The sequence below is a fragment of the Myodes glareolus genome, chromosome 18 (genome assembly GCF_982192425.1).
Source record: "Myodes glareolus chromosome 18, mMyoGla1.1, whole genome shotgun sequence".
Lineage (NCBI taxonomy): Eukaryota > Metazoa > Chordata > Mammalia > Rodentia > Cricetidae > Myodes > Myodes glareolus.
The window spans coordinates 13,024,200-13,048,780 of NC_142043.1; the positions used below are offsets into that span (position 1 = coordinate 13,024,200).

Below are 24,581 nucleotides of genomic sequence, written 5' to 3' on the forward strand. Positions count from 1 at the left end.
GAGTTTGAACCCATATTTCTTTGGTTTATTCTATTTGGAGTTTGCTCTGCATCTTGAGTATACAGGCTTATGTTTTCACTATGTAATTACAAAAGGAAATCCCCATTTATAAAACCAATGAAGAACACAAAGTACTTAGGAAGTAATGTAACAAGAAATACGCAAGCCAAAAGAAATTCCCTAAAAGGCATCAGCAATCTTTAACAACTATACAGACTCCTGGTTGTTACAAAGAAAAAGTCAATACTCTAACAATGCAATTCTATGTTATAAACTCATGTGATGTCAGTAAACATACTAATAAATTTTATATGTTAGACAAGATGGTATGAAGGCGTAAGTCACAAAACAATCCCACACCAGTTTGGAATTATGATTAATAAAAGGGTTATTTATTTAAAGGGAAAAACTTACAGATCACCATCCTAGACAACAGCCCTCTGCACGACCAGGAAAGGAGTCTAGTAGCCAGAAGTGGAGCAGGAAGCAAGAGAGCAAGTGCATGGCTACTGCTGCTTTTTAAAGCAAAAGAGACCACGCCCAAGTGGGCTGGTATCTTAAAGGTTATTGGCTGAAGGAGCGGAAGGAGCTCCTGCAACAATAGTAATAATGTTTACATTAAAAGTGAGTAAATAATTCCCTATCCTGTTGTATTAGGTTCCGTACAAATGCCTCAAAGAGATTTGTGAAACAGCAGAAAGTATAAACCCTATGTGTACTAAACTTTTTCTATGTAAACACATCTATAGTTCACTTTATAAATTAGGCATGGTAAGATTTCAACAACCAAAAATCAACTTTAAGAATATTAGATGGGGCTAGAAATATGGCTCAATATGCAGAGGATCCAAAGTCAGTTCCCAGCACCCATGTTAGGCAGCTCACAACCACTTGTAACTCCAGCTCCAAGTGACATAAAATCCTCATCTGGCCTCTAGGGCACCTCCAATAATGCAATCATGTGTACATAATACACACACACACACACACACACACACACACACACACACTAAATCTTTAAAAAACAATGTACTACAGAAAAGCTATGTAAATGTAACATTTTTCTTCAAATAAATGACTTGTACAGCAGAAGCTAGGGAACAGCAATCAGTCTGGCAACTGTGGAAGCGGTAAGACAGGCGGGACATGTGACACAGATACTGGAACAAAGGGATTTACTTCCCAGATAAGATGACGTGTATTTTCAGCACAATGCTCACAATGGATTGTCATTAAAAACTTATTAATTGTTCACTTTTGGAATTTTCTATTTAATATTTTCAGGCTGTAATTAGCTACAAGTAACTGAAACCTTAGAAAGGGAAAACATAGGTAAAGGGTATGATGATACCAGACCAGCAAGATACATTAGAAAAATAGGAGGGGTTATGGTAATACAGCCCTAAGATATCTAGACCTATATAATAAAGCAAATGCCACCTGAGTACAAAGACAAACTAGTACAGAATACAAGAGCTATAACTCTTGCTACAGATAAACCTATATTGATAAAGAAGGTGGTTTAGATGACTGGGAAAAGGTAGGCTTTTAACAAATGTTTATAATAAAACTGGGAGACTATTCAACAAAAGACAAAATTGATTCCAATATCCAAAAAGAATTAAGAACTAAGGATATAAAGAAAACAATGAAATAATTTAAAAACTAGAAAGTGACGTAAATGAATTATTTGTCAAAGTTATTAAATAAAAAGAAATTATGATTCAAAATTCAACATCAATAAAGATTCATGCCCCTGAATAAAGTAAGGTTAAAATAATTATAAGTCAAACAAAATCTCTTAACAGCAAACTTTAAAAATTGATAAAATTAACATAATGGAAGAATATCTTTGTGCCATATGCCATTGAGCAGGTGCTGAGGTCACTAATGTATGTAGGATATGAGATAACTGATGTGCTCCCACTGGGTAGCCCTAAAATAGCCTGAATAATAAGAATAATAATGACACTGGATAATAACATCTAGAAAAGAATTTAAATATTAAATATCTTTTTGATAAACACAAAAAGTAATAAAAATAATGGAAGAAAAGCTTTTCAATTAAGGAGAATACCAAGTAATAAATAGACAAGAACAAAAAGAAAAATCACTCTTGTGCAAACACTATAGTAATAATTTTAAAAAATTCCTGATAAGTTATAATGCTAATAGGTTAAAAAATACTCAAAAAAGAAAATATTTACCTACTTATAAAATATATGTCCCAATGTATTTATAACCTAACTTGAATATTTAAAATAACAGTAACATGGGTTTAGAGTATATCTCAGTACTACTGCAGGCACTTAGCATGAACAAAACCCTGGGTTTGAACATTAATATGAACCAATCAAACAAGTACATCTATACAATAAAATAACTCAGCATTTCCACCTTCAATATGTGATCAAAGAAATGTCAAAATAAGACACATCAGTAAGACAGGACATCCTTGCTATGCTGCACTGAGTAGATCCCATCACTCCACGAAAAACCATGTTCAACATGTGTGATTGCATTCTAATTATAAGAGCAGTCCAAAGAACCAGAAAACATTCCACTTCTCAAAAGTGTTCAGGTTATGAAAGGATAGAAAATACTGCAGGCTTAGCAGAGACAGAAAGAGACAGCTCAGGTATAGCAACTAAATCTAACGGCCAGTGTGGTGTCCTTGATTGGGTCTCTGGTGGCAACGGGGATGGAATTTGAATGAGGCTGTAAAAATTATTGTGCCAGGATTATTCCAGGTTTCCATAACTGTTATGGTTATGTATAATAATGACATCAGAGGAAGATGAACAACAGTTGAGAATTCTTCATGCCATTTGTGCAAATATTCTTTATCCTAAAGTGAACAGGGTTTTAAAGAATTCTAACAAGCCTCTGGGGCACATCAGCGATGGCTGAACTTAGCTGTTGTTATGGCAACATCCCACTACTAAATGTATCAGATTATATACTTAAATAGGTATTATTATATCATATATCAATAAATTCAAAAATCTAGCTGTAAATAAATTTTTTAATGTTTTGAGTTGGAAGTACAATAAAAACAGAATGAAAAGGACACAAAAAATGGGATTATATGTGATCTTACCAAGTTAACTAGCTGTGTGTGAACCACATCTTCTACTAAGACTGCTGTTTCATGGAGAGGCCTCCTAGCATCCCCTAAAGAAAACCTGCAGGAAAAATTAAGACATACCATTATTAATGCTGCAAACTAGGTAAACCAAACATATATGCTTCCTATTCATTGTAAGAATCAGCTGAATAAAAAGGTTATTGTTCTCTACAACAGTCCACTCTAACTTCTAGACTAAAGAAATGAATGTCTTCCTTATAAACTATATCTTCCAAAGAAAATATACTATTATCTGCATCCCTTCTTGGTTTACAAAGTATTTGTAAGGGGGAGTTGCTTTGTCAAAATGCAAAGTACAAGTGCAGTTCCCAATACCCACAGTAGGCAGCTCACAATCACTCCAGCTCCAGGAGATCCAACCTTCTAGCCTCTGACCACACCAGCATCATGGCTTGCTATCCACAAACAGCAAACATGCATATACTTAATTAAAAATAATTTAAAAATTTTTAATATGGAAAAATATCACCAACCATATTACAATATAAGCATCAAATCACCAGGTAACCAGTCTACACTGTCAATATAAGAGCAGAGCAATAGTCACAAAATATGATATAATAATACTGAAATTAGCTTTTGATTGCCACCTACATACAGCAGAATATAAAGAAATGATTTATGGTAAATTTTTGCCTTGGGGCAACATGCCCCACGGACAGAATGTGATTGGCTAAACTCCTTTATCAGTAAGCCACTGCACTCTTCAGGCCTCTCCGAGCCATCGGGAAAACATGAGGTACACATATACAGATGTAGGCAAACACCCATAAACATAAAATAAGTCTTTTCAAAATCAGTTGTGTTTCTATATACTAGAAATTAAAACTCTGAAGAAAAAATTACAAAATATGTTCACTGACAATAGAATCAGAAAGAATAAAATTCAAAGTAATACATTTAATAAAATAGGTAAAAGGCTTACCAGCTAGAAACTGTAAGACTGCTGAAGTTAATGAAAGACAAGGTACATAAAAAGTAAGTTCATGACGATGAAAGGAAGTCTTTATCCACACAGCAGAATACTGTTACTATAACAAAACTGGCATCCCATCCAAACCACAGTGATGTTTTGTGTGTATGTGTGTGTGGGTGAGTGTTTATGTGAGTGCATTTGTGTATATGTGTGAGCACATGTGTGTTTGCATGGGAGTATGTGTGTGTTCATGTATCTGTATGTATACATGTATTTGTGTGTGTGTGTGTGTGTGTGTGTGTGTGTGTGTGCGTGCGTGCGTGTGCATGTGTGTTAAACAGAAATACCTGACAGAAACAATGGAAACATTTTGACAGCTTTAGCATCCCTGCTCAGTGGGCCAGTGGAAGGCAGGGAGGAGCAGGGAAGGTATGATAGGGCTGAGTTGCTCATTTCAGGGCAGATATGAAACAGTGGGAGAGTAACAAGAGGATAGAGCACGATGCAGCCTTGAAAGACTCCTAATAACCACTTTCTCCAATTAGACATGTTCTAATCTCCCTTGGGGTGTGTGTGTGTGTGTGTGTGTGTGTGTGTGTGTGTGTGTGTGTGTGTGTATGGGGGGGTATCTTCTGGTAGGCTACTCACTTTCTGAATCCCTCAGTGAAACACCATGGACTTGATCAGACAGATCATATCGTACAGTCTTATGAAATGCCTTTTGCCACGCCAGAGGTGGATTCACTGACCCTAATGTGTCCCTCAAGTAATCAAGATTAAACTTCACAGCTATGTTTGGGACCCAAGGATGGCATCATTGAAAGTCATCAGGTAAAAAGTAAAGATTCAGTTGGTGTCATGGCTCTAAGTCAGGGGAGGGGAAGCACCCAACAAATGCTGTGGTCACAAAACTCCTGAGCCTAGAAAATCTGTAGGTCACATAGCCCATTATACAACAGATGGGGGCTGTGGAACAGTGGGGTGCGGATTCACACATCTGGCTCCCCAGGGCATGACAGGCATTAGGGAGGCCAGCCATGGGAGAGGGGGCAAAGCATCCCTGCCTGATGAAAGAGAAACATTCTGGAAGTCAGGTAAGATGCTTTAGTCCCCAATCTGCTGCTCTGTGGTACTAAAACCAAAGTCACTTTAGGTCCGAGGTTCCTCAAACCCACGAGACTGAAATGCCTTTCCAGTTGCAGATTTTAGTTCATGAGAACAAACACCTGTAGGAGTGAGGCAAAACTACATGACAATGAAATCTTACATAACAAATCAAACAATAATCCTGAAATAAGAAAAAGACAGAAAATTAGAAAGTAGGTAACACAAACTGAAACCCATGAATGTAAACAATCTGAAGAGTGAGTAGATCTTTATTTCATTTCTGGTGTTAGACGTGGAAGTCATTTCCAAGAATCATCTCCTCACTTAAAATATTTACTCTTGAAGGCTGGACACACTGCTCTGCGGTTTTATGTTGTTCTGTTTAGTACATCTAGCAGGTCACTCATCTAGTTCAAATAATTGTTTCCACATTTTCACACTCTGATTACAGAAAGGAGAGCAGACCACCTTGAATGGAAAGCTCCTGAGAAAAGGCAGCAGAGGAGAAAAGTACAGTAATAATCTGTTGCAGACCACTAGGCCAGTGACCGAAGAACTCAAGGTATATGAGTATGCCTACTGATGTGCCAGGAACCTAGTCTACAAGACAAGAACCAGAAGCTTCATGTGTGTGTCTGCTTGGATGCAAGTTGCTTTCAATATTTACAATGGTTGCAGATGTTAATGTACACAATTTATTGTGTTATGCTGATGCTGTGGCTAACAAATTACTGTCATCTGGGGAGTCAAAAATTTTCCCCCTTAGCTCTGGTCTTTTGATTTCCCTACATCAGGTAACAGATTACTTTGTAATGGACACTGTGCAACAACTCCTTGGTGTAAAGAAGACTTTAGATGACTGACTGTTTCCCCAATCAAAGTTTCCTTTCTACCTTCTGGGCCCTTGACTATACTTCCCTAGGCTAGGCACCATTATAATCCCCAAGAATTGCTCTCAGGTGGAATGAGAGTGAATGAACAGCCTACAGCCCTAGCACACATCCCAGACCATGAATCTGGCACTGGACAAAACATGCAAAGCACAATCATCAGGCCATGTGATTCCCTCCACCATCTTCTGACAGATCTTGAGACTGAATGCTCACTGCCCAAGGGGCATAAGGACAGATTTGAGCATTGTTGAATGGAGAGAGGGCCTGCTTTTCATCCTGGCCGCTATGCTTACACATGAAATAATCACACAGAAATTGTATTAATTAAATTACTGCCTGGTCCATTATTTCTAGCTTCTTATTGGCTAACTCTCATATCTTGATTAACCCATTTCTATTAAATCTGTGTATCACCATGTAATTGTAGCTTACTGGCAAGAGTCTAACCTATGTCCATCTCAGGCAGGAGATTCATGGCGTCTGCCAGTCAGCCCTTCTTCCCAGCATCCTTTTCGGTCCACTCCACCTATCTAAATTCTGCCCTATCAAAAGGCCAAGGCAGTCTCTTATTCAACCAATGAAAGCAACATATAAGTCAGAAGTACCTCTTACACCAGGGCATGGTCAGTTATTTAAGGCAATTAGAGTCACAGACATAGGCCAGTTACCTTACTCTTCAATTTTGATGTTTCTGAGTTCCACATTTTTTTTATCTACTTCTCAGACACAAATTTGTTAAATAAAATGTTTGTGAAAGCCAAAGTGATGGTTAAGCCATCTATCAGACAAATCTGAGACAAAAGTTTTCCTTATAATAAATGTTTCTCCTGCTTGCTTAATGTCTTAAGATCCAACTCTCCTTGAAATGAACTTCTAACAAGCCATGGATCAAATGTTCTAATATCCTTTATAAGATACTTTATTGAGAAATAGAAAAGATGGTAAAGGCAAACGACAATGGCGGATGCTGATGTCAGCTCACACACACTGTTTTACAACCAGCTTAAGGGTCTGAACCCAGTTAAATGCAAAAGATGGAACTCGGTATGTGAAGTCTTTCTGCGTGGTGCAGTATTAAATGAGCAAAACTCTAAGACACTCAAGAACTTAACCACAAGTAATCATTTATCAGAAAAGAAGATTAACAAATTAACATAAGGATTCCTGGCTCAATTACTTTGTATAATTAAATCTTTTACAAGACTTTTGCAGAGAGAAGCAATCACTTCAAGAAAACCACTGTCTATTAGACCTCTTGCTTTTTCAAAAACTAATTCTCAATAAAATGAATTTGGAAATATCCTAATATTATTGTCTACAACTGAAACACACGTTACCCTATCACATGCTCTGAGACATTCTCCAAGGGGGGGGGGGAACGTGATCACCAATATACTCACCATGTACATGATTATCTTTCTAAGCTATGTTAATTATACAACACTGAGCATCAATTTAGGAACTCTGCCTGGAGGAAAAGACTCCAAATGACTTAAGGCCTTTGGCAAAAGGATTCCAAATGAGCTGCAGTCTAAGCTGCTAGAACTTTCAAGCCAAGTTCTCCAGTTTTAAACAATGAGATGATGATGGTAACAAGAGCAAACAATGGGCTTTTAAAGAATTCCACTGAGTATCCAACAAATATTTCTTGTGTATCTATATTGTGTCAGGCACTCATTTTCCTACATTAGCTGAGAATCCTACAAACCAGGAAGCAGACTCTTCTGCCTACTAAACAACTGATTTTTCAGTTGCCGTGGTATTAAGCAGTGACCACTCAAAAGTCAACCAGGAAGGGTGCCTTACAATAAACACATCTCTGAATAATGAATAGTGTGTCTTCTTATAGAGATTCTTCTATAGAGGACGTCAACCTCCAGAATGCCAATATAGGACTGCCACGCTTTCTCACAACAGGAGATTAAACATCTTCACCTCCAAGAAACTTCCTACAAGTATGTTCCTGGGAAGAAGCAATGGGCTTGATTTCCTGTCCTGGATGATCTCAATATTTCTGATACAGTGTTTGAGAATCCTGCTCTCATAAACCTAATCAGCCTTATCCCTCTCATTTCATTTTTATCCTGAGGTACTTTTAACCAAAAGATAAAATCAAAGACTTGTACAACAGTCACTTGCATATTATCTTAGTGCCCATGCCTCTTTCTCTCTCAAACTCAACATTTATACACACATGTCTTCATCGATGTCTACTTTCCTTGAGGTCACAAATATGCACTGAGATTTGCATGTGCCCGGCATTATTATGTGCACTGTGGCATGTAAACCTAAGCTCTCTAAGCTGCCTTTTGGGGAGATGCTCTCTACGTAAGTAGAATTCTGTTTCTTTACCAACTTCCAGACATCAGCTTACATAAAAATATAAAATCCTACTTTCAAAACTTTCAATAAGCATTGTTTTCAAAAGTTTTGTCTGCTAAAGAGTATCTTTAAAAACCAGCTTGAGATATTATTTACATAGCCTGCAAACTTGATTGCTTAAAGTACACAATTCTATGATTTTTGAGTAAACTTACAGAGTAGTATGCTCATCTACACAATACAGTTTTAAGACTTTTCTCCTGTACCCAAGAACTTTATGTCCTTTGACAATAACCCCTATTCCCATCCCTTGCCCAGGGCAATCTATGCAAAGACCTAACTGACACCAGACCTCATGTTTCCCGTCAAGGTACAACATTTCTCATTTCTCAGCATGCAGGTCTGTTTTATAGCCATTTCCTCAGAACTGAAACAGGCCTTCCTAGAAAGAGAAGTGAGGATAATGTACATTGCCAGGCACGGACTTCAGGGAGTCTGGAGTATCACAAGGTCATATTAAGCAAGGCAATCCCTGACGCTCTACTGCTGAACGGCCTGTGTGTTGTGCAGACAACCCCAGAGTGTGGCTTTCTGGAGCAACCAGCCACTAACATAGCTGCCTTGGAGTCATCCATGCTCTTAAGTAACCTCAATAAGCTCTCAGGTCCAGCAACCTAGACTTGCTGAATTATTTCTTGGCCCTATAGACAGTGCCCTTTCTAGAGTGAACAGAATCTGTGTCTCCCCAGGAAGAGTCACAAGACAAGGTCTCAGAATAACTGCTACATCCTTGGGGAGCCTTTCCCAAAGACCACCACTGTCAATTCTCTATTTAGTCAAAGTAGGTTAGTATTCGTTTGGTTATGTATTGAGGTTTAAGTTTTGATTTGAATAAAAAAGTTCCTCAGATTTTAATAAATAAATAGCAAAAGAAACAAAACAGTCCTCTAATTCACATGGAGAACAAGCCAAATATAGACAATGGATCCCACAGTCAATACTGTTGTGGACTGTGAAGAGTGAGCTAGCTTTATGACTGACTGTGAGTCATTTCTCCATCTTGTCCATAAAGGTGGCATGTAATATGACATGCAACAACATCCTGTTGATGCCATTTCTACCCCATGCCATGGCATCATCCCAGATGAAGACAAACTATCTATGAACTGTGAACTAATTCAAGTCCCTAATAATTAGACATTCAGAATTTTCTTAAGATTGATAACTTTAGAGTATTTTTTGGGTGTGGTGATGCACGCCTTTAAACTTAGCACATGGGAGGCACAGACAGGCATATCTCTGAGTTGGTCTACAGAGTGAGACCCTATTTCAAAACAAACAAAAAATTTTAAATTAGTGTAAAAAACTGATCATCTTTTTAACAGTATCTCCTGACTAAAACCATCCTTCCCACAACAATTTTAAAAGTGAGGTAAAATTATGCCAAAATCTAATGTAATTATATTTCTTATAAGCAGCATTCTAGAAAAAAAAAGTTCACAATTTCTAACATCATTTAATTAATAAAACTGCCATGGATAGATTTTCTCCTGGTAATTTTATTCAGAAAAGCCAAAGCATTAGTCCTACATAATACAAGAGTGTGCAAATGAAGATACAAATGAGGAAAGCACTGCAAAGTCATTGTAGAATTACTAAAGAAATTTGAAAATTAATTGTACAAATATCTGTGACTGCCAAAAGGAAAATACATAATATATTCCAGTTGTACTACATAATATATTCCATTTGCTTATTCAGAAAAGGATTCAATTTAAATCATAAAGCATACAAGACAACTGTCTTTATAGAATATGTAAACTAGACAATGATCAGTCACTTTTGTTCAGAGAAAATAAAGAAAACATTTATCTCTAGTCTCAACAATATTCTTCAAATCAAAATGGAATTTAGTATACCCAGAAAAAAATGCAGTTTCAATTTATTCTCTGAACATGTATAAAAAAGTGATGACATGAGAAAGATGTGAAGATATAATTACATGTCATGATTCTATTGAGAATAAACCCACAGCATATATTAAATGATCTTTCGGTTTCATTTTAGATTATAGACCAGAATTTCAAATTTTGGTATGTATAAATAGCTTTTTATACAAGTCTACACAAATTATCATTAAAATCATATATTAAGCTGTACCATTAAAAGCTTTGTCAGTACTTTAACAAGCTTTCCATGACACATATGAGGGCATCTAAGTATACTAAAAATATCAGTAAAAACATACTGTTGCCCCTAGATATCTGCAGAGTACTAGTTGCAGGATTCACATAGACACAGAGATGTGAGGACAATTAAAGTCCTACATAAAACAAGTGCAGCATTTGCACAGAGCCTGGATATGCCCTTTGTGAGACTAGCTCCTACAAAGTGGGTGCTACATAAGGAATTATTATAAAGCATCATTTATGAGCATGACCAGAGTCTGAAGATGAATCCGCAGATAGGAAACCCATGGATGTAGATGGCCAACTGTTCTGTGTACTTAGCAACCACCAGTATACATGTATATACATATTGTCATCGCCACAGATACCAACTTCAAGGAAACGTATTAATAATGATTTATATCAGCACAGTAAATGAGAATCTGGGTAAGAACCTTTACATAATTATTACTATTTCCATTCCAGGTCTAGATGGTCCAAGGGTGATTAATCAATGGATGGCATCAGATGAATTTCCATTCCCAGAATTCTTTCTACAAGTTCTAGCTTTCAACACAAACATTTGTGTGAACAACTTTCACTGTAGAGATACAAGTTTCTCACTGTATCTATACAGAACCAGAGTATCACATAACTTGTTCTCTCTGGCGGGACACCTCACCTTCTGCCCACTCCTCAGACTTCCAAAGCCCATGTATTTAGTTTAGGTGTTGTCCAAGCCTATCAGTCATAACCACAAGATTCAAAACAGAGTTTTCACATTAAAATCTTCATAAACTATTATTCCATTCTACACCAAATTCACACAGGTCATATCTACCTAGTTATTTTCCCAAGTTACAAAAAAAAAGAAAAAAATCAATCAAGTAAACATGAGCTTTTCTTTTCAAAACCAAAATAATAAAAGAACTAAAGTGAGATTTTAGTTTTTTAAACATATATAAGTTTCAATCTCAAAAGAGAAAATCTAATATGTTTACTGTTATTATATTTTCACATAATTTCACAGCATTTTCTATGCTGTTAAAACAAAATAGCCTACAGTAATCTGGGATCCGGGTGGGGTAAGGAATGGACAAGGGAGAAGAAAACCAACAATCCCGTCTGTAACAATTTTATTACAATAGAAAAGAAGCTGATTTAATTCAGTGTAACTATTTCTTAAAATCAAACAAGATTTTAAAAGCTTCTTTAAAAGTACAATTAAATAGTGATTTTGCAGCACCATTACTTTACAATAAAGACAAAATTTTTATGCAATATTGACTTAAAAGTTGTCCTTGATCTGCTTTCCATGTAAGCAGTGGGCTTTAAAGGACTTGAAACCAACTCACAGATTTGCCAGGCACCCAACTTTATCAGCAGGACTTGAGAATAAAAGCAAGTTTTATGAACAATTCTGTTCTGAATGCCATTCTAATGGCACAGAAACTCATTAAGGTGTATAATCTTTGGATCTGCTTAATTTTAGTGTGTAACATTTCCAAGGTTATATTTTTCCTAATAAAGTAGGAAGAAAATCACTGGGGATTTTCTAATGCCCACCCCTAGAAGAAGACCTACAGGAAATTAACCTACAGGAAAAAAGAAGACCTACAGGAAAAAAGAAGAATTATTCTTCCCCAAGGATGAGCGACCTAAGGGATTGTCCAATACCAAGTGGTCAAAAAGGTGTAGTGGCACACACCTTTAAAACCAGCACTCAGGAGGCAGAGGTAGATGGATCTCTGTGAGTTCGAGACCAGCCTGGTCTACAGAGTGAGTTTTATGACAAAGCAAAGCTACACATAAAAACCCTGTCTCAAAAAAACAAAAACAAACGAACAAACAAAAAAATCCAGAAATAAAAGCAAAAACCATTTAAAAATAAAAAAAAAGAAGTGAATTTGGGGAAAGTAAAATGTATGTAATATAATGTAAATGCAAAAGTAGAAACCCACTTAATTAAATAAGAATAAATCAGCACACAGGCACTAGAACAACAGCAAGAGAGCACTCTTTCTGCTCCACAACATGGCATTATTTCTAAGTGAGAGAGAGGGAAAACTGGGAGTACTGTTGAAGATCCATAGATTTGTTTTTTAAATTCAAGAACATTTTCTAGGTTTAAATTCCATTTAGACTATTCTTTCAGACTCGGGGAGCAGTAACTGTCTACGACTTTCAAGTTCTCAAATATGCTAATGCTAGAGCGGTGAATGGAGTATATAGTTTCTAGATGGGTACCTGTTTGAGAACTGGGGTTAAGCTTCCCTTATTAGCCGAGTTTTCTAACTATAGAGGTGAACTCCGGAAGTGTACCTGCCAACACTGAAATAAACCCTGTTTCCTAATCGGGGTCCCAACTACAATGCCAACTACATACATGTGTGTGCACATTTACATACATTGACCACAATCTATATAGCAGTTTAATTCATTTCAGCAATATTCTCTCATACAACAATGGAAAAAAAAAGCCGAACCCTTGGTCTGTATACAGTTTGGGCACTCATAAGTGCTTGGACAAGTTTTATTTTCAGTTGTTCTAACATAAAATTGTACTGAGACAACAGAATATATGAAATTCTAGAAAATATACTTTAAATTATACACGTTTAAAATAAATTTTAAAATATGTTACTACATTCACTTAAAACTCACTTTAATGAACAAGGGGGAAAGCCACTGTTTCAATTCAGGAGTCATTTATTATCTTGCTTTTCTGGAACAAGATCATAAAGCCTTTGTTGCAAATCCACAGCTCACCATAAAGCAGAAGTAGCAATACAGAAATGCATGTATAGGAGCAGTCAAGGCCTAGTTCAACTGTGTGAATGAACTCTAAAATCTGAATAGTATAGGTCATGAAATACTATTCTTCTTTTAGATATTTCACAAGAATTCAAAAAACGTGAAAAAATGCATTCTTAGTTAAACATGCTGGACAAATATAGACAGCTTTACTGGATATTTTTGTGTCAAACTGAACACAAGCTAAAGTCATTTGGAAGAGGGAGTCTCAATTGAGAAAATGCCTACACTGGTTTGCAAGCCTGTGGTGCAGTTTCTTGGTTGATGACTGATGTGGGAGGCCCAGCTCACTGTGGAAAGTGTTCCTGAGTACTATAAGAAACCAAGTTGAGTAAGCCATGGAGAACAAGCCACGATGCAGCCTCTGTTTCAGTTCCTGCCTCAAGTTCCTGCCCAGACCTCCCTTCATGATGGACTGTAAGGGCTGTAAGGTGAAAAAAACCCTTTCTTCCCCAAGTTGTATTAGGTCATGGTGTTTATCATGGAAAGAGAAAACAAATTAAGACACCCAGTACCTCGGAGTATGATTGCCCTGGAAACAGGATCTTTATAAAGGAGTATGTAAAACACTCAAGTAGGTGCTCATCCAATACAGTAAGTAGCCCGATTAAAAAGGGAAAAGTGCACAAGAGACAGAGATTAAAAACAACATGAACACTTATAAGAAGAAAGCAATGTGTCGAGAGTCAAGTAGCTGACAGTCAAGGGCCACGGTCAAACCGGAGCAGGAAGAACAATGCAGCTTCTCCCCAGAATGCTATATCTAGATTCATTTCATTTACTTTTTTGAGACAGGAATTCATGTAGCCCAGGTTGACCCAGAAATTGCTACACAGTCAAGCATAACCTTGAATTCCTGATCCTTGATCCTTAATCCTCCACCTCACAAGTGCCAGAATTACAGGCATGTGTCGCCACTAAAATTAAATCAATTGTCTATGCAAGACACAGCCACAAACTTTCTTTTTCTACCTTCAAAAAAAAAAAAAAGGTGTGCTCTCATTTGTCAGTGGCTAACAGGCAGAAGGAAAGACAAGGCCTATTTACCTGCCTTGTCTTGATGTAAAATGAAAACACCCTGACTGAAGGAGATGAGTCCCCTCAGTAACTAAATCCTGAATCCTCAATATCCAAAAGGTATCATGGACATTAATTCTAACTGGTCCTGAGTAAGTCAGGTAATGAATGATCTCTAAGATCACACTCTATTCAAACAGAGGGGGCACAGGCAAGCGAAAACTTCATCTAAATCATGTCACTTTTGTGTTCTTTTTCATGATTAAATTTGACAATAAGAAATAAAAGAGGGATCTGGAGAGATGGCTCACCGGGTAAGAGAACATGTTCTGAAAGGATGAGAACGTGAATTCCAATTGCCAGCTTCCACTCCAAAGCTAGTCATAGCCATGAGTATCGGCAACCTCCAGTGTTGGGGGTTGGAGATACTAGTAATCCTGGGAGTTCACTGGGCCCAGGCTAGTAAAGTGAGGTTCAGGTTCAGTGACAGACACTGCCTCGAAAATAAGGTGGAAAATGATAAAGAAAGGCAGGCAATGTTCTTGTCTGGCCTCCATATGTGTGCAAACTTGTGCACACATAACCACACATACAGCACACAAAAATTTTAAGGAAACAAAATAGTTACACTTTTACACATTCATTAAGTAGTCAGTAAGTTTGGTAGCACAATGTCACTTCATTACGGGGTGAGGGAAGAATAAATGGGACACTGCTTAGTTGATACATTTTGTAGAAAGTAAGGTGAGACAATAACATGAGGTTACCTACATGAGGCACAACATGGTTTTTTTTTTTTTGTTATCATGTTCAGGATCACTGGCTTAAATTTTATAAAATGAAAAACACTGACTATTGAAACAGACTCAAGTTATTTGTACTCTGTTTTAAAAGAACACACCTTAAAGATGTTAGCGCAGCATGTCTACAAAGACGAACAAACAAACGAACAGTCTACTTTATTTATCACTTGCAATTCTTTACATTCCTCTAGAGGAAAATGATCAGCCTAGGCCACACCAACCATCATGACACCTTGTTTTACTAACCCTTATCGGGATTCCAGTTTCAAACCCTTTCTTTATGAGGAATAGTTTCTCATCTGCCCTCCAGGCTCTACTTTCCATGATATATAGAATTAAAATATGATGGCTGTTTTTTACAGTAAGCTGTTAACCAGCATCCTCAAATTGTAATGGCCTAAAATGTTCTAAGAATAAAACAAACAAGTATGATCCATAGAAAATTAAAAAAAAAAATCCATTGTAGATAAGCTAGAGAAACACCAGGAACAATCTGGAGATTCAGATACCTTTGATAGAAATTCTACAGTCAAGCAACTATGCAATAAAGTGTGCAGGGTTAATTAAGACCATCACCTGTACATGACATAGAGAAACCTATCCCAAGTCTGAAGTCATAAACACAGAAACCTGCACACTCGTTGCTGGCAGTGTGGCCCAATACTCAAAATTCCATGACACCATACAGGTTCTAAGGAAAACTCCCCAGGTGGCTCAAAACAAAAGACAGAACATCACAAAGCATGCAGCTGTTTTACTGCAGGTGAAAAAAAGGGCACTGCTCTGGGCAGTAGAAGGTTAAATGGCAGAAATGCTGAGGATCTCAAATCACTTCACCCAGCATGGACATAATAGACTAAGGTTTGGCAAAGTGCCTTTTTTCATACAGTGCCAACTACCCATTCTTTTGCTTCTTCTCTTTTTGTTTTGATTTGTGATTTGAGGAACTTGGAATAACATATAATATACAGACTTCAATTTATATTCTTTCCTTAAAAATTTGGACGGGTTTTCCCAAAATTTGAATTACATAGATTACTGCTCAAATAAGATATTATTCTAGAAAAGATTGTGTGTATGCAAGTGTGTGTGTGTGTGTGTGTGTGTGTGCAAGCATATATAATTCAAATGAATAATATGTTGGGAATCTTTAGATTAAAAATATCAAGTACGACATATCTTATAGTATTTTTAAGGAAAGATGTCTGTCCTGATTTAAAAGATTTCCAATAAAAGAAAATCCAAAGTTGTATTACTGTTTAAATCAAAAGTTATTTCCAGTATACTTGTGTTTCATCCATTAAAAAGCTTTACAAAATGGAGATCTGCATAATGCTGGCCAGAATTTCCAGAAGATCTTAGAAACATGACATTGCACAGGGTGAACTTGGAGCTTCTGCCCAATGTCTGAATTCAGATCTGCACTACTGTGTATCACCTGGCTGTGCACATTTATGCTGTAGGGTTGTTTACCAAGCACAGCAACTGAAAACTTGCACCAAACTCTCCAGTGTGCAGGGAGTAAATACCCACTGGAGAAAGCCTGATTTACAGGGTGGCCCATTTAAGACGTTCCCATTTAATAACGTGGCTGTGCACAGGGCCTCTTTTAAATGGGCCACCCTGCATGAAGCTTCGGTCCAAGATAAAAAATGTCCTCCCTCGAGAATTTTTAAAAACCAAAAACACTGTAGGTTTAGTGGTTATTTTTAAGGTTTGAGATGGTTTCTTTGGACTCCTTTGGAACTTAAAAAAGATGGATACACATTTTAAAAATGAAAAGTTACAACCACACATCTGTAATGAGAACTGGTGCCAGTGGATATTTTTAAAACAAATTAAAACGGTCACTTTTTTTTAACTTAGGCAAACAGCTGCTGCACACACAGCTCACAGTAACTACTTTTCAGCAAAACTTCACAAGGAATTTCCTAATGAAGATTTATAGGATGTTCTGAGATTGATAATTAAAGATTCCCACAAAAGATATGAATGACAGCATCAGAGATGTGCGGGTGGCAGGCTTGCCCTCTGAGGGAGGGATCAGTGACTTAGAATAGATGCATGGCAATTACTATTGACAGAAACTCTGGCAACAACAGGCCTAGAGTGAAACTTTGCTGGGGACCTTTTCCCTGTTCTTATCAAGGTCTTTAAAAGATACTCACAGTGCTCCACAATGCACACATCCAGAATTGAACTTCAAATTTAGAAGGGGGTGGTACAAAGAGAAAGGAAAAGGCTATCTTAAGAATATTCTGAAAAGAGATCTCGGCGGGTGAAGGTGTGAGTCTGGGATCTTGAGGGAAAAGGCCTGAGCCAGGACCTCTGTTGGTCTGGGCGCACCAGAGCCAGAGTCCTTCTTTACAACATCAACCTCAAGCCAGGGACCTCTGCAGGAATGGATCCAGCCCAGGGACATTTACAGACAAGGGTCAGAGCTGACAGCCTAGGCTAGAGCAAGCCTGAGACAGTAAACTCCAAGGGATCTGAGCAAAGACTGGGAGTATTGAGCAACCTGCAGGAACACAGAGTGACCAACGGGGTAACTAAAACCATGGCACTGATTGTACCACGAGGAACAACCATCTGAGTCTTGGATTCACTGACACCTAGAAAATTAATCAATAAAATCAAAGACAGCCCCAACCACACCTAGAGAAAAAGTTGAGTGGACAAGATAAGAAGACATGCAACTCCACAAAGAACAACACAACACCAGTAAAACCAAAAGACCTTACAACAGCAAGACTTGAACAAACAAATATAGACAAAGCAGAAGAAAATGAACTAAAAAAATAACTTCAGGAGAATGTTTGAAAGTCTTAAAGAGGAAATGAGAAATTGTCTCAAAGAAATGGAGGAAAAGACAAACAAAAGATTGGAAGACATCAACAAATCCCTTAAAAAAAAAACAGAAATAACAATCAAACATATGAAAGAAACTATTCAAGACTTGAAAACTTCTCCCAGTCAGAAGGCAGCCTTTTTGTCTTACTGACAGTGTCCCTTGCTTTACAGAAGCTTCTCAGTTTCAGCAGGTCCCATTTATTCATTGTTTCTCTTATTGTCTGTGCTGCTGGGGTCCTACTTAGGAAGTGGCCTCCTGTGCCTATATCTTGTAGACTACTTCCCACTTTCTCTTCTATCAGGTTCAAAGTGGACAGATTGATGTTGATGTCTTTAATCCATTTGGACTTGAGTTTTGTGCAAGGTGATAGATATGGATCTATTTTCATTCTTCTACAGGTTGACATCCAGTTATGCCAGCACCATTTGTTAAAGACGCTTTCCTTCTTCCATTGTATACCTTTAGCTCCCTTGTCAAAAATTAGGTGTTCGTAGGTTTGAGGGTTAGTATCTGGGTCTTCTATTCGATTCCATAGGTCGACTTCTCTGTTCTTATGCCAATACCAAGCTGTTTTCAATACTGTAGCTCTGTAATAGAGTTTGAAGTCAGGGATAGTGATGCCTCCAGAAGTTCCTTTATTGTATAAGATTGTTTTGGCTATCCTGGGTTTTTTGTTTTTCCATATAAACTTGATTATTGTTCTCTCAAGGTCTGTGAAGAAGTTTGATGGGATTTTGATGGGGATTGCATTGAATCTGTAGATTGCTTTTGGTAGAATTGCCATTTTTACTATGTTGATTCTCCCAATCAAAGAGCAGGGGAGGTCTTTCCATTTTCTGGTATTCTCCTCAATTTCTTTCTTCAAGGACTTAAAGTTCTTGTCAAATAGGTCTTTCACTTCCTTGGTTAGAGTTACCCCAAGATATTTTATGCTATTTGTGGCTATCGTGAAAGGTGATGTTTCTCTTATTTCCCTCTCTGCTTCTTTGTCCTTTGTGTATAGGAGGGCAACCGATATTTTGGAGTTGATCTTGTATCCAGCCACATTACTAAAGGTGTTTATCAACTGTAGGAGTTCTTTGGTAGAGTTTTTGGGGTCGCTTATGTACACTATCATATTGTCTGTCAATAAGACAAAAAGACTACCTTCCGACGGGGAGAAGATCTTCACCAACCCCTCATCAGACAAAGGTCTGATCTCCAGAATATACAAAGAACTCAAGAAACTAGACACTAAAACTCTAATTAACCCAATTAAAAAATGGGGTACTGATCTGAACAGAGAATTCACAACAGATGAACTTCGAATGGCCAGAAGACACTTAAGGTCATGCTCAACCTCCTTAGCGATCAGGGAAATGCAAATCAAAACAACTTTGAGATACCATCTTACACCTGTCAGAATAGCTAAAGTTAAAAACACCAATGATAGCCTATGCTGGAGAGGATGTGGAATGAGGGGAACACTCATCCATTGTTGGTGGGAATGCAAACTTGTGCAGCCACTTTGGAAATCAGTGTGGCGGTTTCTCAGGAAACTGGGAGTCAACCTCCCTCAGGACCCAGCAATTCCTCTCTTGGGAATATACCCTAGAGATGCCCAAACATACTACAAAAGCGTTTGTTCAACTATGTTCATAGCAGCACTATTTGTAATAGCCAGAACCTGGAAACAGCCTAGGTGCCCCTCAATAGAAGAATGGTTAAAAAAGGTGTGGAACATATACACATTAGAGTTTTACTCAGCGGTAAAAAATAATGACATCTTGAATTTTGCATGCAAATGGATGGAAATAGAAAACGCTTTACTGAGTGAGGTAAGCCAGACCCAAAAAGAGGAACACGGTATGTATTCACTCATAAGTGGATTCTAATCATAATTAAAGGTCTTTGAGCCTATTATTCGTGATCCTAGAGAAGCTAAATAAGAAGACGAACCTGATGAAGATTATTTACCTATCCGCCAGGAGGTAGGAAATAGTCAAGAGTCCCAGGTAACCTTGGGTGCATGGGGGGGGGGGGGGTGGGAGGGTTGTTGGAAGGGGAGAGGGTTAGAGAGAAGGGAGTAGGGGAGGAATGGAGAAAGCTCGGTTGACCGGGATGGGGGGAAGGGAGGAAGGATGAATGTGGGATCAGGGAAGAATATATTTCAACTAAGGGAGTCATATTAGAGTTTACAGGAAACTTGATTATATATGGGATCCCAGGTCCAAGGAGAGATCCCCAGATTGTTCTCTGGACAGAGGAGGGGGTGCCTGAACCGGCCTTGGCCCGTGACCATACTGATGAATATTTTGCTTATCACCATAGATCCCTCATCTGGCGTTGGACGACGATACAGATGGAGGCCGGCGTTGGAGCACCGAACTGAGCCCCCCAAGATCCAAACGAGGAGCAGAAGGAGGAAGAAAATGACGAAGGACTGCGAGGGATACTATCACCCACTGATACAAGGGGTCGGATCTAATGAGAGTTTACCAAGGCCAGATGGACCGTGACTGAACGAGCATGTGATCCAACCAGATTCTCTGAATGTGGCCGGATTTTCTGAATGTGGCTGGCCTGCAGTCTTTCCGAGAAGCCATTGAGAAGGACACTGGGACTGGTTTCCTCTGCATATACTGGATTTTTGGGATCCAGTCTGTTTGGATGCTCACCTTCCTGGACCTGGAGTGAGGGGGGAGGAACTTGGACTTCCCACAGGGCAGGAGACCCTGACTGCCCTTGGGGACAAAGAGGGAGGAGGAGAGGGAGGGGGGAGTGGGAGGGCGTTGGGAGGAGGGGCGTAAATGGAAACTTTTTATAATTTAATAAAATTACTAAAAAAAAAAAAAGACTTGAAAACTGAAATAGAGACAACTAAAAAAACACAAGCCGAGGGAATTATAGAAACAGAAATCATGAGAAAACCATCAGAAACCACAAACGCAAACATAAACAGCAGAACACAAGAGATGGAAGAGAGAATCTCAAGCACTGAAGATACAACAGAGAAAATAGACTCATTAGTCAAAGAAAACATTAAATCTAACAAAAGCTTAACCTAAAATGTCCAAGAAATATGGGACACTGTAGCTGCCAAGGTTTTTCCCTTCTCCTGGCGATTTGCAGGGCCCTGTGACCTCCGGCTCCCTGGAGACTCTGCACTAGCTCTGGCTTGAGGGGATATCTTAGCAAGAACCTGGTTCTCTTTGTTATGGTGATTCTACTTGTATTCAAGGTCTTAGCAGTGGGCCTATAGCCTGCCTCCCCTAGCTGACCCTGCCTGAGGGGCCGGGAAGCTTTAATCTTCTTCTCCTGATCCTGGATGGGAGGAGGCCTTGCATTTTCATCCTTCTAGCCCACTGGTATAAATACCTGACTTGAGTTTTATAAAGTTGCCATTTACTCTTGTGAATGAGCAAAGGTCTCTTTTGTGTGTGTCTCTTTTTCAACCCTCAGGACAATCGTCCATTCTCGTGGGCCCGAGTTCGGGAAGCGCGCAGCCTGGGTTGGGCGTGGATATCCATTGGAAAGTGCTGACTCTTACAGGACACCATGAAAAGACCAAACATAAGAATAATAGATATAGAAGAAGGAGAAGAATTTCAACTCAAAAACACAGAAAATAGATTTAACAATATCATAGAAGAAAACTTTCTCAACCTAAAGAAAGATATGCCTATGAGGATACAAGAAGCTTATAGAACATCAATCAGACTGGATCAAAAAAAAAAGTCAACAAAAATACATAAACCGTTATTCAAACTAAACAAAAGGCAGAAAGAGAATATCCAAATTAACAAAATCAGAAATGAAAAGGGAGACATAACAACAGACATGGATGAAGTACTGAGAATCATCTGCTCATATTTCAAAAACCTGTACCCTACAAAATTGGAAAATGTAAAGGAAATGGACAACTTTCTGGATAAATATCACTTACCAAAATTAAATCAAGACCAGATAAGCATATTAGACAGACCTATAACTGCTGATGAAATAGAAACAGTCATCAAAAGTTTCTCCCTCCTCCCCCCAAAAAACAACCCAGGACCATATGGTTTAGCTCAGAATTCTATAAGATTTTCAAAGAAGAACTAATACCAATACTCCTCAAATTATTCCACACAATAGAAACAGAAGAAACATTACCAAACACTTTTTATGAGGCAACAATTACTCTGACACCCAAACCACATAAAGACATTGCTAAGAAAGATAATTATAGAACAATCTCACTCATGAACTTTGATGCAAAAATACTAAATAAAATACTGGTGAATCGAATCCAAGAACACATCAGAACCATCATCCACCAAGATCAAGTCGGCTTCCTTCCAGAGATGTAGGGATGGTTCAACATATGAAAATCTCTCAATGTAATCCAACATATAAACAAGTTGAAAAATAAAAATTATACAATCATCTCATTATATGCCGAAAAAGCTTTTGACAAAATACAACAGCCCTTCATGATAAAGGTCTTGGAGAGAGCAGGGCTACAAGGAACATACTAAACATAATAAAGGCAATATACAGCAAGCCAACAGCCAACATCAAACTAAATGGAGAGAAACTCCTAGTGATCCCAATGGAATCAGGAACAGCTCAAGGTTGTTCACTTTCTCTATATCTATTCAATACAGATCTTGAGGTCCTAGCTAGAGCAATAAGACACCAAAAGAAGATCAAGGGGATGCAAATCAAAAAAGAAGTCAAACTCTCACTATTTGCTGATGAAATGATAGTTTACGTAAGGAACCCAAAAAATTCTACCAAGGAACTTTTACAACTCATAAACACTTTCAGTTATGTATCAGGATACAAGATTAACTCAAAAAATCAGTAGCCTTCCTGTACACAGATGATAAATGGGCTAAGAACAAAATCAGAGAAACATCATCCTTAACAATAGCCACAAATAGCATAAAATATCTCAGAGTAACTGTAACCAAACAAGTGAAAGACTTGTATGACAAAAACTTTAAATCTTTGGAGAAGAAATTAAAGAAGACACCAAAAAGTAGAAAGATCTCCCATGCTCTTGGGTAGACAGAATTAACATAGTAAAAATGGCAGCTTTACCAAAAACAATCCACAGAATCATGCAATGCCCAGCAAAATTCCAGCAAAATTCTTCATAGACCTCGAAAGAATGGTACTCAACTTCATATGAAAAAGCAACAAACCCAGAACAGCCAAAACAATCCTGTCCAATATAAGAACTTCAGGAGGCATTACAATTCCTAACTTCAAACTCTACTACAGAGCTACAGTACTGAAAACAGCCTGGTATTGGCATAAAAACAGACAGGAGGACCAATGAAACTGAATCAAAGACGCGGATATTAATAAACACCCCTTCAAACACCTGATTTTTGACAAAGAAGCAAAAAATATCAAATGGAACAAAGAAAGCATATTTAACAAATGGTGCTGGCATAACTGGATATCAACATGGAGAAGAATGCAAATAGATCCATATCTATCACCATGCACAAAACTCAAGTCCAAATGGATCAAAGACCCCAACATAAAGCCAGCCACACTGAACCTCATAGAAGAGAAAGTGGGAAGTACACTTTAACGCATTGGCACAGGAGACCACTTCCTAAATATAACCCTAGCAGCACAGACACTGAGAGAAACAATTAATAAATGGGATTTCCTGAAACTGAAAAACTTCTGTAAAGCAAAGGACATGGTCAACAAGACAAAACAACAACCTACAGAATGGGAAAAGATCTTCACTAACCCCACATTAGACAGAGGCCTGATCTCCAAAATATACAAAGAACTCAAGAAATTGGTCATCAAAAGAACAAACAATACAATTTAAAAAAATGTACAATGTAATTAAATTTACAAAAAAAAAATTTTTTTAAAAATTAAAGACCTAATCCGAGAACTCTCAACAGAGATCTCTAATCTAAAATGGCTGAAAGACATTTAAAGAAATGCTCAACATCCTTAGCTAACAGAGAAATGCAAATCAAAACAACTCTGAGATTCCATCTTAAACCTGTAAGAATGGCCAAGATCAAAATAACTGATCTCCTTATGCTGGAGAGGTTGTGGGGAAAAGGGAACACTTCTGCATTGCTGGTGGGAATGCAAACTGGTTAAGCCCCCGTGGATGTCAGCGTGGCGATTTCTCAGAAAATTAGGAAACAACCTTCCTCAAGACCCAGTAATACCACTTTTGGGTATATATCCAAAGGATGCTCAATTGTGCCACAAGGACATGTGCTCAACTATGTTCATATTAGCATTGTTCGTCATAGCCAGAACCTGGAAACAATCTAAATCGACCGAAGAATGGATAAGGGAAATGTGGCACATTTACACAATGATTAAAGCAATATCTTTAATTTTGCAAGCAAATGGATAAAGCTAGAAAACATTATTTTGAGTAAGGTAACCCACACCCAGAAAGACAGTTATCACATGTACTCACTCATAAGTGGTTTTTAAACATAAAGCAAAGAAAACCAGCTCACAAATCACAATCCCAGAGAACCTAGACAACAGTGAAGACTCTAAGAGAGACATACATAGAT

The 24,581-nt window shown here is 38.0% G+C and overlaps 1 protein-coding gene across 4 annotated transcripts in view; it reads right to left on the bottom strand.

Annotated features, from left to right (window-relative positions):
• The window catches only part of Supt3h (SPT3 homolog, SAGA and STAGA complex component), a 351,815-nt gene that overhangs the window by 181,681 nt on the left and 145,553 nt on the right, over window positions 1–24,581 (bottom strand). For 3 of the 4 annotated variants that reach the window (XM_087897976.1, XM_087897975.1, XM_087897977.1), the window contains one exon: window positions 3,101–3,185. The exons of the other annotated variant lie outside the window; for it this stretch is intronic. In XM_087897976.1, coding sequence (XP_087754102.1) covers window positions 3,101–3,185 — 85 coding nt within the window. Of the gene's footprint in view, window positions 1–3,100; window positions 3,186–24,581 lie in introns of those variants that run through there. 4 annotated transcript variants of the gene reach the window in all.